Source organism: Acinonyx jubatus, chromosome C1, assembly GCF_027475565.1.
Source record: "Acinonyx jubatus isolate Ajub_Pintada_27869175 chromosome C1, VMU_Ajub_asm_v1.0, whole genome shotgun sequence".
In the NCBI taxonomy this organism is placed as follows: domain Eukaryota; kingdom Metazoa; phylum Chordata; class Mammalia; order Carnivora; family Felidae; genus Acinonyx; species Acinonyx jubatus.
The window spans coordinates 6,638,945-6,654,687 of NC_069381.1; the positions used below are offsets into that span (position 1 = coordinate 6,638,945).

Consider the following 15,743-nt stretch of genomic DNA (forward strand, 5'->3'; position numbering starts at 1 on the left):
TGGGTCCCAGCCTCAGACACTTCCGTGAGAGCAGCCAATGTGGAGGGCTATGTCTCAAGGATGGCATCCCCTCAGGTTAGAATCCTGCCTAGATGAGAGAGGTTCCTTCCTGGTTAACAGGGTTGTATTACTTTCTCCTTCCTTGTACTCACATCCCATAAATCATCTTCAGCTAAGACCAACGCTGACTTCACAAGCAGCTAAAGCAAGGGATCTGGGAGATCCAGGAAACACGAAGAAACTTGATTTTTTTTTTCTTCCTGTTTGCCTTATTTCCTTCCTTTCCTCTTTTTCCTCATATCATGGAGCACTCGTATGGCTTTCCCTCTTTCTAAGCCTGAGAGTAATGGTTTTAATATGGAGTATTCACTGCATTTGCGTTTTGGATGACTGCTCCTAAAAGCTGTTTTTAAAGAGTCCCAGCAATCAAATACCCAGCTCCTGTGTTTGCACACAATTTCCCTTCTGCTTAAGCTCTCTTTGTGTTTACACACTGGACATCTAGCAGCTTGGTTAGGTCAAGGTACTGCTTTTAGCAACTCTGGAGATTGAAAACATGGTATATTCTGTACGTAGTGCTCCGGAGGGGGATGGAAGTGGGGAATGACAGACTGGGTAAAGGGGCAGATTTTTTTACTGCAGAGTAGGTGAGAGGCATGAAAACTTTCAACAATAGTAATGGAAGGAACACAGAGAAGGAGATGGCTTTGGGAGAATTTCAGGAGACAGAAATGCCAGGTGAGTGAGGGGCTGCTGAGAGAAACAGAGAGTGGGGAGTCCAAGGTAACAGGAAAGTTTCTGGTGTTAGTGGCTGTGCAGATGCTGGTGTCACCACCAGGACGGGAAATACAAGAGGCAGGGCAGGTTTGGGGAAGGGGCAGAATGGAAAGATGAGTTCAGTTTGGCACAAGTATTCATTAGCTTCTTGAGTCATTACTGGCGGCAGGTACCTTGTCAGGAACAACCAGAAATAAGAAACAAGATCCCTGCTCTCCTGAAGCTTACACTCCAGGGGTAGACGGTCAGCTTAGAGGAATAAATCAGCAAAATAACTGCAGGGGCCTATGTGAGCAAATGAAGTGGAATCATGTGATAGAGGGTGCTGCAGGGCGACCAGGGAAGGCCTGCCTATCAGACTTGGAGGGAAGATGCCAGCTGAGTTTGACAGTGACCCAAGGACAAGTAGAGAAGCAGCTTGAATATAGAAGCTTGGAGCTCAGAAGCCTGGGTGGCAGATGATCAGAAAGGATAGGCCAAAAGCGTTTTTGCAGGACATAATGCTAATTACAGAAAAATCAAAAATAAGTTAGGCTGTTTTATGTGTTTTCCCTAAGCTGGACGTTGAATACAGAGCTGCGGGATGCAATATGTAATTTATACACCTTTTTGCCCATCGTATCACAAAAACTAAACTAAAAATACACTAAAAAAAAAAAAAAAAACAAGGAAGAGTCCCGGCCCTGGGTCCCCCTAGGCTTTGCCAAGGCGGCTCTGCCTGCAGCAGAGCGCGGACCGAGCGGCGTCGGCCGGTTCTCACTCCCGGTGCCTTGGCCCAGACCGGCCCCGCCCAGCCTTTCGCTCGGAGCAGACGCCCGCCCAGGCTGCGCCGTCGCCCCGCCCACGCCCACATGCCGGCCAATGGGCGCGCGGGATCCGGGCCCACACCCCCGCCGCGTGCCGCCCCGGGCTCGCGCCGCCGCGTGACGTCACGGCCCGGCCCCCGCCACGTGACGGCCGCGCGCCGGGCTCCGGCTGGTGCTGGGCTCGCGCCGCAGAGGCCGGTGAGGCGCCGGCGGCCACGCCGCGGAGGGCGCTGAGCGAGGGAGCGGGTTGTCCGGCCGCGCGCGCATGGAGGCGGCGCCGGCAGCCGCCTGAGGGCCGCGGGAAGAGCGGAGCGGGCCACCTCGCGCATCCCTCGAGCGGCCTCGCTCCCCGGGCACCCGGAGGCGGCGGGCCGTGGAGCCGGCGCGGCCATGGCGACGGGCACGCAGCAGAAGGAGAACACGCTGCTTCACCTCTTCGCCGGCGGGTGAGCGTCCCGTCCAGACCCTGCGTCCCCCCCCTCCCCACGCCCTGGGGCGCCCCCTGCCCCCCGGTTACCCGCCCTCGCCGGGCCGGAACGCCGGCTCCCAGAGGAGGAAGTCCCGGCGGTGGGGAGGCCCTGGGGGCGCGGGCCTTCCCCCACCTCGGGCCGCATCCCCCGGGGGTGGTTTCACCCCGAGCCCGCCGCGCTCCCACGCCCTTTCTCCCCCGCCTCGGCGAGTCTGGCTTTTTCTCCTCTTAAACAATCAGAGGCTGGCGTGACGAGTGTCACTCGGGGGCGGTCCTGCCTGGCCACTGTGGCTCGGTCCGCCCCACATCCTCCCGGCCGGCCGCCCTGGCTGTGCTGCACTCGCTGTCCTTCTGCCCGGATTGTGCTCCAGGGCCTGTTTCCCAAGGGCCTGGGCAGTCTTGCGGGTGCTGGGGTGGGCCCGGGGGGTCCTTGGGGTCGCACCGCGGCGAGTTCAGCCAGCCTAGAGGGCTGCAGGTGTTGGGCATCAGCAGGGGCCTGGAAAGTAGCGCTGGCGAGCCGCGATGCTGGCCCGCAACCCGCGGGAGGGCCTCTGGGGGCCTTGGGGTGGGGGTGGGAGGATGAGGTCGGGGCGGTGTGTTGAAATGCTTCTCACCTGCCGGTGGACGCGTCCACCGTAAGATGTGCCCTGTTTTGAGAGCTGCCTTTTTTTGATCGTCATGCACTTTGTATTTTTCAGCGGTGGCAACGCAGTTTTAGGGAGGTTGGGTGGTAGGGGGGTTAGGAAGGGAGCTGATCTTTCGATTCTTCGGAAAATCGTAGTGAAAATATTTTTGAGTATTAGTAATTTTTTTTTTTCCTTTTAATACAGCTGGTGGCTTTGGGTCTTTTTGCAGTCTTCCAGGTATTTGGTCTTATTTGAGGACCTCAAATAAGAGGCCTGGCACAGCAATTTTTTAAGTGTGGGACAGTCTGCATAAAATAGAGTTTATTGTGGATTATCATCTTGACTTGAGTATTTTAGTTGCAGCTTGGCCTGAAGTGTGCTCCTTATTACAAACCAGTAACGGTGGAGAACTTAACCTGCCCAAAAGTAAGGGATGAAAATGTTCCTGAACTCTTTGTTCTTATGTAGGTGATCACCCACTTTGTTTCTCCAGCCAAAAAGTTTTGGTTCTTCATAGATAGGAAGAATTTCTCATTCATCTCTAACCTGTCCTTCCTTCTCCATCCGGTCACATCATCCCCCAGTGTTTCCTGAGAGTAACGGGTATGGGGGTGTATTCCTAAATTAATCTAGTGTATTAATTTTCATTCTGGGGAGTTTACACAGGTTGGCCGTGCAAAAGTCATTTCTCAAGCCAAGAAGGGTAATTTTTAAAAATGATTTCTTACTCCGTAATTTTGATTTCCTGTTTTTAGTGAGGTGGTTTTTTAAAAAAATTCTTTGTATCCCAGACCAGGAGAGTTACCTGGTCTGGAGCAGCTCCTGTGAGGCTTACTGCAAGATCTGTCGCCCTGTCTTGATGAATTTCCCTACCTGCCCTTCACAGTGCCCTCTGGCTGCTGATTCTCTTACTGGAGCTCCAGCCTCTTCCCTTGCACCAGCGGCACAACTCACGCAGACTGATTAAAATGTAGCGTTTATTCGGGGGGTGCCTGAAGCCATCGTGGTTAACAGGTTTCAGTTCCATCTTCTACAGCAGCTCCGGATTTCTTGTAGATACTCAAGACAGAATGAATCTTCGAAGGGCTGTTTTGGCAGTAACGAATTGGATTTTGATACATTCCCACTAGCCTAAGATAGGTATGTTACTTCCCTTTCCTTTTATGAAAGAACACTAGTATATCATATAGTTAAAATCAGTAAACCCAGTGGGGCCACCTGGCCCAGAGGCAGACTCCCTGTTTTGCTCTAACTAGTAGTTTCCACTGTTGTGAAGCCGGCATCTTTCCAGAACTCTAAGATTCATTATCTTTGTAAGGAAGTCAGAGCCCTTTGTTTGTAAACTTGTCACATTCCTCCCATTTAGTGAATAGCCACTGGGAACCAATACCAAGCAAGTTTAACTTCTCAGTAATTAATGACATCGAATAACTATGTGTATCAGGTATAAGAGGCTTATGACTAAGTTGAAAATTAACATTAGAGCCTGGGAAATAAAAGCTGCGTCCCAAACAACTCCTAGTCCTTTAAGTTTCTTTAACTTTGTTTTTAAAGACAGTTTCTTGGGTTCTTTGCAAAGGCAAAAAATACTCCTACATTAATCTGTAATAGTCCTCTTTTTAACACAGTGTTACCCTTAAAGAAGAGAACTGAAGGAAAAACCACCCACAAACCAACACCTAAAAATAAGCTCTTTGGAAAAGGTTCTCTGCATGTATATGTGTACCAAATGTAATTTCATAGCTAATTTTAAAATAGGCTCGTATTCTTTAAATTGCTTTCTTCTTAGTAATATATTGAGTTTTAATGACAGCACGGGAGTGAATTTTCTGAGTATACCTGTAGTCACTCTACTGTTCAGTGGTTGCCATGAAAAAGGTGAACACAATTTCCAAGCCCAGTGACTGGAGTTCAGTGAGGATGTTAAAGTAATTTTATGACAGGGCTCCCTAACTTATTCTGATGACACAATTTCTTTTTAATCTTATTTCTAATTTTTTACAAACAAATAACTGGACATCCTTACGTGTACCTGTATGTGTAGGTCTCTGATTGGTTTCTTAGGATAAACCATTAAAGGTACAATCACTGAGGCAAAACCCATCTTTAAGGTTTTGACACCTACCAGCACATTGATTCGTAACCAGCTCTTACGATGTGTTACTTCTGCATGGGTAACGTCATTCGTTGGATGTTGATTTTTAGTATCTTTAGGGATACTGAAGTTTTCTGTTTTCTTCCCTCTCGTCCCCAAATCTGGGTTGTATTGTTATCAAAATAAAAAGCATATTTAAACAGATTTTGTTACTACATAACAAAACCTGTGGTTCCTTTTCTACTGTTTAAGCATTCTCAGGAAGAGAAACACCGAAATCCTTTGGAGTGGCCCTTCTGGGTCCAGACGTTATATCTATTAAGAAAAATCCTTTGGGGCGCCTGGGTGGTGCAGTCGGTTAAGCGTCCGACTTCAGCCAGGTCACGATCTCGCGGTCCGTGAGTTCGAGCCCCGTGTCAGGCTCTGGGCTGATGGCTCAGAGCTTGGAGCCTGTTTCCGATTCTGTGTCTCTCTCTCTCTCTCTGCCCCTCCCCCGTTCATGCTCTGTCTCTCTCTGTCCCAAAAAAAAAAAAAAAAAGAAAAATCCTTTAATGGGGTGCCTGGGTGGATTAGTCAGTTAAGTGTCTGACTTCCGCTCAGGTCATGATCTCAGGTGAGTTCAAGTCCCGCGCGTCAGGCTCTGTGCTGACAGCTCAGAGCCTGGAGCCTGCTTCAGATCCTGTCTCCCTCTCTCTCCGCCCCTCCCCCCCTTCTCTCTCTCTCTCTGTCTCTCTCTCTCTCTCAAAAATAAATAAGCATTAAAAAAAATAAAAGAAAAATCCTTTAAACTTTCCTTCTCAGATGTCTCGGGGGTTCTGGCAGTCCATATAATGTTAGTGACACCCTTCGGCTGCTGAAGAAGCAGTGACAGCCAGGCGACGACTTAGTAGACGTGCTCAGCACCTGGAAGAGCCGGGCTAAGCTGTCCCGGGAGTTAGAGGCAGATGACCTGGATTATCTGCTTTAGCCCTATTTTGGTGGCATGTGTTTTTTCCTTTGTCATCAAATATACTCACCATAGCCTTTAACATGTATCTTAGTGGGACTATAGTATGTCTTTAAGGTTTTAAAATAGGTAATCCAAGATGTGTCCAAGATTGAGTATCGCCCCCCCTCCCCTGCATTATGGACATCTGTCACCTGGTGTACTTGTACTTTGCTTGTGCCTAGGAATGTAATCTGTATCAGCTAATGGTCACCTTGGGAGTGAGGCGCGTGTTGTGTTTGACAGGGGGCCTGCCGTGCTGAAAGAAATTTTGGTAAAAGACACGTCACAGTGTGCACATAATATTTTATATAAGACTTACGTATATCGAGAATATACGTTGGCTTTTGCTTCTTCAGTGTATCTTACATATGTGACAGACATTTTTTTTAATTTTTAATTTTATTTTAGAGAGTGCGTGAGAGCGGGGTAGAGGGGCAGAGTCGGGGGAGGAGAGGGAGAGAGAGAATCCCAAGCAGGCTCCGTGCTCAGTGCCGATCCCAGCACAGGGCTCAATCCCGAGACCCCGGGATCAGGGCCTGAGCCAAAATCAAGAGTTGGACGGACGGACGCTCAACCTACTGAGCCGCCCAGGCACCCCTGTGACAGACGGTTTTAAAGGCCGTGCGGTGTTTGTATGAAGGATTCCCGCTGGAAGTAGCCTTCATGGGAATAGCAACCGTGTCAGTTTTCATCACCTTTCATCACCGGTACACTTCAAGTACAGTATCACACTTGTTACAGATGCCTAATCGATACTTATTTAATGATTGACTAACTGAATAAAAGGTAGTGTGTGGCTTATCTGGGGTTTAGATTTATGTGCTCTGTTAAATTGTCCCAAATAAAAGTAGTGCTTTCATTATTTATGAATTGGGAACATGGTTCTCTATTAAGATTTGCTGGAACTCTAATTGGCATACAGTAACATTATTTTGGATTTGTGGATTTGCTAAAAATGATTCTCCTCAGGTTTAGAAAATACTGAAGAGTTTTTTATTCATTCGGTAGGGCGCTATTTACCGGCGCCTAAGTGGCTCAGTCGGTTGAGTGTCCAACTGCAAGGTCATGATCTCGAGGTTCCTGAGTTCGAGCCCTGCGGCGGGCTCTCTGTGCTGACAGCCTGGAGCCTGCTTCAGATTCTGTGTCTCCCTCTCTCTCTGTCCCTCCCCCACCTGCACTCGCTCGCATGCTCACGCTCTCTCTCTCTCTCTCTCAAAAATAAAAAAAGAAAGTAGGGTGCTATTTAAATGTTCTTTCTAAATGATACAGAATATAGGAAATAGCATCTAAAAGATAATTAGCTGCATAAAAACGATGCATTTTGCTTTGAGTAAATACAGAATTTGCATTAACTGAAATCTTCTAAGCCTTATGCCAGGTATTCAAATAAGACATTCCAGAATATTATATATAAACAGGTACTAGTGTTTTCAAGTCGTGACTATGGAGGTAGCCAATGAAAAGGGGAATTACTGAAAACTCCATAGATTGGGATCACAGGTTGTCTGGCGGGTACCATTTGTTGGTGGAATCCACGTTGTAGCTATTATGTAGAAGCTGTGAATCTGGAAAACAGTTTACTCTCAGTTGGGTAGCAATTATAATAAAGAGCATATTGATCTCGGCTTTAGTGTCTAGGATGAGTGACTGTGTATGTAGAAAACTGGTTCTTGTTGAAAACATCTAGCTTTTGAAAGGTGTCCTTGTTACTTGATACTCAGAGTTTAAAAGGTAAAAATTTGCATAATTAAACGTTTTTGTGTCGCTGGTCTAATAAAGATAGAAAAAAATCTAGTGTGAATGTTGTAATAGTGATAGTCTAGCTTTGTTCTGCATAAACTGGAAGAGAGAAACCTAGTCCATAGCGGGAAAATAATCAGGTACGGCTTATGTGGGTAAAATGAAAAGGTAAAAGGTTAAATACATGTTTATGTGATAAACACAAGACTTCAGTTCTGGGCTGAAGGAATGAGGGGGGGTGGTGCATATAAGAATAATTAGTAAGAGGGGGAAAAGACACAGAAAAATCCAGGTAATAGATTTTTTAGAAAATTGGGCAAATAGATTCTAGAGAGCAGCTCTCTCTCATGACCGCTTCAAGACATAATTTAACCGCTCGCCGCTCATGGCCTTTCTGCTACCCTGTTCAAACCCTTTCCATGGTAGTTTCACTGAGTGGAATATCCCACAGAGAGTTATCTCTGAACTTGGGCATCAGTAGTTAGAGCAGTATTACCTTAGGAGCAAAATCAAAATCCTATCCAGGGAGTTTCCTCATAACTGTTGGAAGAAACATAGCCTCCTAGAAACACAAGTCCTAACTGCTTTTTGGAAGATTATTGATAATACTAAAATTCTATAAGTGGTTTCTTGAATTAGTGAGGGTGTAAATTTTTTCTTATTGACTAGGCTCATTTAGGAGGCTTTCATTTGTAAGTAATACAAATTCACTTCCAACTGGCTTGATTATTGGCACATACACCTAAATTTTAGAGAACAGGCTTCGGGGAGGGCTTATTTAAACGGCTCGACATCATCACTACAGGACCCCTCAGTGATTCCTGTGTTCCAGAAATAGCCGCATGATTCCAAGATTGGAGATCATGAACACAGAATGGCTTCCAGAAGTTCCTAGTGTTTCTCCACCATTGAAAAGTCTTGAGCTTAATCTGATTGGGCTGACTCTAATGCACCCATCTCTAAACCAGTTACTGCTCCCAGGGGATTATGCCGTTTATTTTGGGCCGAATCATGTGCCCAACTCTGAACAGATGACATGGCAACATAGATGGTGTTACGTTGATTGAGTCAGGGCTAAAACCAGAAATGGGTTCGATGTGGTCCAAACTGCATGACTTAAGAAATTAGGCGTCTTATGAAGACAGAGGAAGAGGGGAGTGGAGGCCGGCGAGGCAAACAGCAGTGCCCTCCACATTGGTTCTACTGCCTTCAAATATAATGTCCAGTTTGTTGATACAGAACAGCGTTTCTCAACCTTGGCCAGATCATCGTTTGGGGAGGGGCAGGGTGTTACTGTCGGTTTCCTGTGCGCCCCGTGCAGGATGTGTGGCAGCATCCCTGGTCTCTCCCCACCAGATGCCCAGTACCCCCTCCCCCAAGAGCAACAGCTAAAAATGTCTCTAGACCCAGTTGGGTGTCACTCGGGTGGGGGCATCATTGCCACAGTTGGGAACCACTGGCCTAGAGTAGTGTTCTGCAAATCTTGATCGCACAGCCCTATGATTAAAATGTTTGCGCATATCTGCATATGTTTATATTCTGTGGATTTCATACATATTATAAAGCATATACACAAAATAGGAAGTAAATGGTGGAGACTAGAAATAAACTGGAATTTTATTTTATTTTTCCTGTAATTATTTTCCTGTATTCCACTGTGCACACTTAGAGCGTATCCCCCGCTTTGGAGACGAGTGGTCTTAAATATTGGTATCCAGTCAGACTTGCTTTCCTGACGATGTGATGCCAGCACTGTCACCATGGGTGTGACTTTTCCTGTTGTCCGTGCGTCCGCTGCCTTCGCCCCACAGCTGAACCCAGAAGAGTCTATCCTAAAACTTAGAAAAAGGGGGCAGAATCTGCCTGACTGCCGCTGACCACTTCACCCCACACTGTATATACGGAGCAGACAGGTTATAGTTGTCAGCCATGTGGAGTGTTGAGAGAGGGTTTTGCTGTCCCGTCCCATACCCTGTCCCGGTCCCTACTGATCTGGGCTATAGTTAGAGGGGACTAGAAGCATAAAGGACTGACTGGTACCTTGCGCTATGGCCAGTGCCCCCTGCAGGTGGGAGGCTGCTGCATTAGCCATGCCAGATGGATGAGAAGGGACCGGTGTGGTGTGCTTAGGGCGGACATGGGGGTGTCTTCCCACCAAGTGCCAGTTTTGCTGCCCCCTGACTGGCATGGGAGAATACTCTGGTGGGCCCATTGGCTTGGCGTCACGGAGCATGGGGAGCAGAGGAAGGAAAGGCGCCTAGTGCTGCCTGCAGGTAAAGCTGAAAGGAAATCGGGGGACGAATTGCTGGTCGGACCAGTAGGAGGATTCCCGGTGTTGGGGCTTGCGGTGGAGATTGAACACCATTCCAAGCAGGCTTGCACAGCATCTATGCTGGAATCTGGAATCGTAACATTTGCCGAGGCCATTAACACAACACACAGCCAGGTGGACCCGCAGCAAGACCAACCAATTGCGGAAGACCGCTGCGCTCCTCTCTGTCCTCGTGCCCAGAACACCCTGGAAGGAAGGGAAGAAAAAGCGGACCGAGTCCCATCAAGCCACACTTCTGGCTGGCGGTGCTGGAGGGACGTTTTGGATCAGATTTGGGATTGAAGTTTTAGGACTGAATTTGAAGGTCTGAAAGTTACTGGAAAAATCATGGAATCTGCTCACGGTGTCATAGATAAGAAAGGGGGGAATCCAGTTCAGCGCACCCGAAGAGCAGAGATGGGGGAGGGCTGGTGGACAGAGTTAATGTCTTTTTCTGAACCGAGACTCAGGAAGAGCCCAGTTTAAAAAATACTGTACGGGGTGCCTGGGTGGCTCAGTCAGTTGAGTGTCTGGCTCTTGGTCTCGACTTGGGTCATGATCTCACAGTTGTGGGATCCAGCCCCACGTCGGGCTCCGTGCTGATGAGTGTGGAGCCTGCTTGGCATTCTCTCTCTCCCTATCTCCCTACCCCTACCCAACTCGTGTTCTCTCTCTCTCTCTCACAATAAATAAATAAGCATTAAAAAAAATAAATACAGAGTCACGGTGGACAGGGCTTTATCCGAGCTGAGGTGACCACGGTTAGGAGCCAAGCTAATATTACAGGTCGTCTTTGTATCATAGAATTGAGAATTGATGTAGGAACTTTTTCCTACATTTAATGTAATTAATTTGTTGTAATCATAAGTGCTTTGGACCCAACGTGATTAAATATTTTTAGAAAAAGTTGGAAAGCCAGTTCAGAGAAGTCCACATTTCTATTCATATTCTCAGACAGATGAAGGTCTTATACTTGCTGGTTCATGAAGGAAAAAAAAAAAAGTTGAGCTGAAAGTATTTTAAAATATTCTGCTATGAAATGTTCTGAATTTCAGGAAGAATCTTCTTTGGGAATTTCAGTTCAGTATCGGAACTTCTTTCCTTCTAGTTAAAATTGAGTATTTTAGCGGCTATGTATCCATCACAGCTTAGTAACTTAAAATGTTTTCTAGTGACTTAAAAAAAAATGACTTTAGGGCCACCTGGGTGGTTCAGTCAGTTAAGCATCGTCTGACTCTTGGTTTCAGCTCCGATCATGAGCTCACAGTTTGTGAGACTGAGCCCCATCCCATGTCAGGCTCTGCACCGAGAGATTCTGTCTCTCTCCTTCTCTGTCTCCCTCTCCCTTGCTCATGCTCGCGCGCTCTCTCTCTCTCTCTCAAAATAAATAAACTTAAAAAAAAAAAGTCTTAAAATAGATGGTCATTTCTTTCATTTGAGGGTTTTTTTTCCTAGTAGGCAGGGAGGGGCTCACCCAGAGTAGTGACTTCTTACCATTGTTTACAGTTGGCAGTGTTTTTCCCTTTAGTCTTTTCCTGTAACAGCCTGAGGCGGCATCCCCTCTGTCTAGTAGAAGAGGCGCCTGGTGAGTGGTCTAGAAGGCCAGGGCCTTTTCACACCCCTGCCCCTCTTGCCATAGGCACAGTGTGTAACACAAAAAGTGACTGGCATTGAGTGTGGTCTGTTGCCCTCAAAGAGGTCACCGCCCTGCTCTCAGTGGGGCACTTGGCTTTGTTGGGTGAGCGCACCTTCCAGGGGGTCCTCCTTTGATCGGTGGCGTGGATTTGGTTGATGGTTGGCCAGACGAAGGAACGTAACGCAAAGGCGGTTGACCTGTGTTTCAGTTTACTGACTTTCTTATGACAGACTACCCAGAAGTTCTGTTTTTTCCCCGTGGTGTGGAGTGGTGTTATTGAACATGAATAGATTGCAGATATTTCTTTATCTTACTCTGCAGTGTGTAAGTTTTCCAGTATTTCCAAATGTTACACCTTTTAAGCACGTGGTCATTTTCCTCATAAGTCAGGGTTATTTATTTTGTGTGAATATACCTGAGTTAGAAAGTTAATTTTTATCTCTTTTTTTAACACCTCACCACCACCACTTTCTTTAGTGGTGACCCATTTTCTTTGGGTATATTCCAGTGCTTAGAGCAACTTATACAGGCCAGTATTCAGTTAGGCTCACAATTTTTTCTTGATGCAAAAGAACACAGAGTTTTAAAGGCCTAGCTGTCTAATCAGCCGTTTCCCATTTTGAGTGTGAAAGTAAATAGCCTAAATGAGCCAACAAAACCATCTTTCTGTCATACTCCCGAAGAGTATAGTGAGGGGAGCGCTGACTTTGGAGGGAGAGGGTCTGGATTTGGGTCTCCGTTGAGACACGTAGTCACTTTGTGACTTTGAGAAAATGTGTAACCTCCTTGAGACCCATGTTCCCCATCTAAAAAGTAAGGCTAATGCCACCTGCAAAGTCCATGAGGGTCAAATGATAGTGGTTTGATACTTCAACTCCTTCCTGCCTTTCTCCCTTCCCATGCCGATTGTGATCCCCTAAATTGCATCTGTGGTTGGTGGGCTTTGGCCCACAGTTCAGAAAACACTGCTGCATGAACAGCTTCATTTACGGTGTGTTATTATCATGTTTTTAAAGCAGGTTTGCCTAAATAACCAAAAATTACTGTTTTCCTCTCCACCCTCCCACAGCCCCCACCCCCCAGTCTGTATATATTGTTTTCTTTTTCTACCATTCATACTCCTCATGGTAAATTGGGGTAAATAATAACTCCTACCTCATAGGCTTGTTGGAGGATTGAATGCCTACCGTAATCAGTCATTGGCAATAATGCTATTATTTAAAGTGATAAATAATCACTGGAAGCTAGTTAGCTTCCAGCTCTTAGTTATCTATATTTCACTTGCTCTATCAAACTTCGGGCTCTTGATTTTAAAATACTGCCCGTGAAGGGGCACCTGGGTGGCTAAGTGCGACTCTTAAGTGTGACTCTTAAGCCAAAATTGTGGCTCAGGTCATGATCCTCACGGTTATGAGATCAAATCCCTCACTGGATGTGGATCCTGCTTAAGATTCTCTCTCTCTCTGCCCCCTTCCCCATGTATATGCTCTCGCCTTCTCTCTCTTTCAAAATAGTAATAATAATAATACTATTGTTATTATTACTACTACTACTGTATGGGGTTTTACTACTTCAGGGTCTGTGCCGGGTGCTGGATTCACTTCCAGATTTCCAACACTTCTTTCTGGTGGGGTAGAGAAGCTAACTTAAGTAATTCTGTGTCTGCCAGCGCCTGTCCTTTCCTGTTGTTACTGTTTCCCAATCACAGGTGCTGGTCCTTATCATTTTTATTGAGCCACCTGTCTGCCAGGTGCTGTCCTTGAAGTGCAAGAACATGTAAATACACAGTCCCTCCCCACGCGGAGCTCCTGGGCTAAGGGAGCCTGTGACAGAAGGTAGAGAGTATGTGCTGTTTTCAAACATTTAGATCCCTTGAAAGACATTCTCCTTGAAATCTCGATTTAATAATTCCTTTGCTTAGCAAATACTGTTTGTGAACTTGTGAGTCCTGATGCCAGGGATACAAAGATGATTCAGACACGGATCTTGATCATCAGTGTTTTCCAAAGAATAAAACATTTATTTGTGGTGGTAGGATGGTTTTAGATGATATGTCACGTTGTTAATTGTAACTAGCACGTCAAACGTGCAATTTCATGGATTTTTTTTTTTATTTACATCCAAATTAGTTAGCATATAGTGCAGCAATGATTTCAGGAGTAGATTCCTTAATGTCCCTTCCCCATTTAGCCCATCCCCCCTCCCACACCCCCTCCTGTAACCCTGTGTTTGTTCTTCATATTTAAGAGTCTCTTCTGTTTTGCCCCCCTCCCTGTTTTTATATTATTTTTGTTTCCCTTCCCTTATGTTCATGTTTTGTGTCTTAAAGTCCTCATATGAGTGGAGTCATATGACACTTGTCTTTCTCTGACTGACTAATGTCACTTAGCATAATAGCCTCCAGTTCCATCCACATAGTTGCAAATGGCAAGATGTCATTCTTTCTGATTGCCAAGTAATACTCCATTGTGTATCTATACCCCATCTCCTTTATCCATTCATCCATCAATGGACATTTGGGCTCTTTCCATACTTTGGCTATTGTTGATGGTGCTGCTATAAACATGCATGTGTCCCTTCGAAACAGCACACCTGTATCCCGTGGATAAATGCCTAGTAGTGCAATTGCTGGGTCGAAGGGTAGTTAGATTTTTAGTTTTTTTAAGGAACCTCCATACTGTTTTCCAGAGCAGCTGTGCCAGTTTGCATTCCCACCAACAGTCAAAAGAGATCTCTCTCTCCGCATCCTCGCCAGCATCTGTTGTTGCTTGAGTTGTTAATGTTAGCATTCTGACAGGTGTAGGTGGTGTCTCATTGGGGTTCTGATTTGTATTTCCCTGATGATGAGTGATGTTGAGCATTTTTTCATGTGTTGGTTGGCCATCTGGATGTCTTCCTTGGAGAAGTGTCTATTCATGTCTTTTGCCCATTTCTTCACTGAATTATTTGGTTTTTGGGTGTTGAGTTTGATAAGTTCTTTATAGATTTTTGGATACTAACCCTTTATCTGATATGTCGTTTGCAAATATCTTCTCCCATTCCGTCAGTTGCCTTTTAGTTTTGCTGATTGTTGCCTAATTTCATGGATATTATTAAGAAAAGTGAAAGTGGGTATTTTAGGATAAACCAGGTGAGTTGTTTTGAAGAAAAATACTTAAATTCTTAATTGTGGTAATATTTTGATTTGAACAAATGGTAAAGGGTGATTAGGAGAGCCCTGATTGAGGGAGACTGAGGGACACGTGAGGACTTCATCATTAAGAGGAGCTTTATGGGGTGCCTGGGTGGCTCAGTCGGTTAAGCGTACGACTTTGGCTCTGGTCATGATCTCACGGTTCATGAGTTTGAGCCCCGCGTCAGGCTCTGTGCTGACAGCTCAGAGCCTGGAGCCTGCTTCAGATTTTGTGTCTCCCTCTCTATCTCTCTCTGCCCCTCCCCTGCTTTGTTCCGTGTCTCTCTCTCTCTCTCTCTCTCTCTCTCTCTCTCTCTCTCTCTCTCTGTCTCAGTCAAAAATAAACCTTAAAAAAAAAAAAAAAAAAGGAACTTTAGCTAAAGCTCCCTGGGATCATGACCTGAACCAAAATCAAGAGTTGGACACTTAACCGACTGAGCCACCCAGGTGCCCTCAAATCAATCCTATTTCTTTTCATTTTTTTAGTTTATTTATTTTGAGAGAGAGAGCATGAGCAGGGGAGGGGCAGAGAGGAGAGAGAAAGAATCCCAAGCAGGCTTCACGCTGTCAGCACAGAACCCAATGCAGGACTGAGCTCCTGAACTGTGAGATCAACTGAGAGTCAGACACTTAGCTGACTGAGCCACCCAGGCACCCCCAAATCAATCCTATTTTATTAGAAGTCTGTGTTGTGGTAAACGTTGATTTTTCAAAATAGTAGCATTACCTGAATAATACCTGACTGTGAAAAGCTGCATTTTCTAGAATATTCATTGAAGCATGGCAGTGAAGTTGGAAAAGACTAACAGTAACAGGCTAAAATGTTGGCACAGAGTGATAGTACGTTGTCATTACAAGTGATGATGTAGGTGTGGATGTGACACAGAGAGACAGCACCCAGGTAAGTGGGGGGGAGGGGGGGCGGCATGGGGATTAAAAAGTCAGTAATGAAAACCCTAAAGGATGCGCTAATGTGTTAACCGTGGTTCTCTCTTTAGCTGCTGGGATTTCAACAAATTCTTTTTGCCCTCCCAGCATGTTCTAATTATGAAATAAACCTCGGTGCCTTTTTTCTTAATAGGGGAACATTAAATTTTACATTTTCTTTGTACAAGGAATGGTA

General features: G+C 45.9%; 1 protein-coding gene across 1 annotated transcript in view; it reads left to right on the top strand.

Moving 5' to 3' along the window:
• Positions 1-1,738: 1,738 nt before the first annotated feature.
• SLC25A33 (solute carrier family 25 member 33) overlaps positions 1,739-15,743 on the top strand; it is a 33,887-nt gene continuing 19,882 nt past the window's right edge. The window contains exon 1 of the mRNA XM_027060496.2: positions 1,739-2,029. Within this exon, the coding sequence (XP_026916297.1) occupies positions 1,974-2,029 (56 nt within the window). The 5' untranslated portion in view covers positions 1,739-1,973. The remainder of the gene's footprint in view (positions 2,030-15,743) is intronic.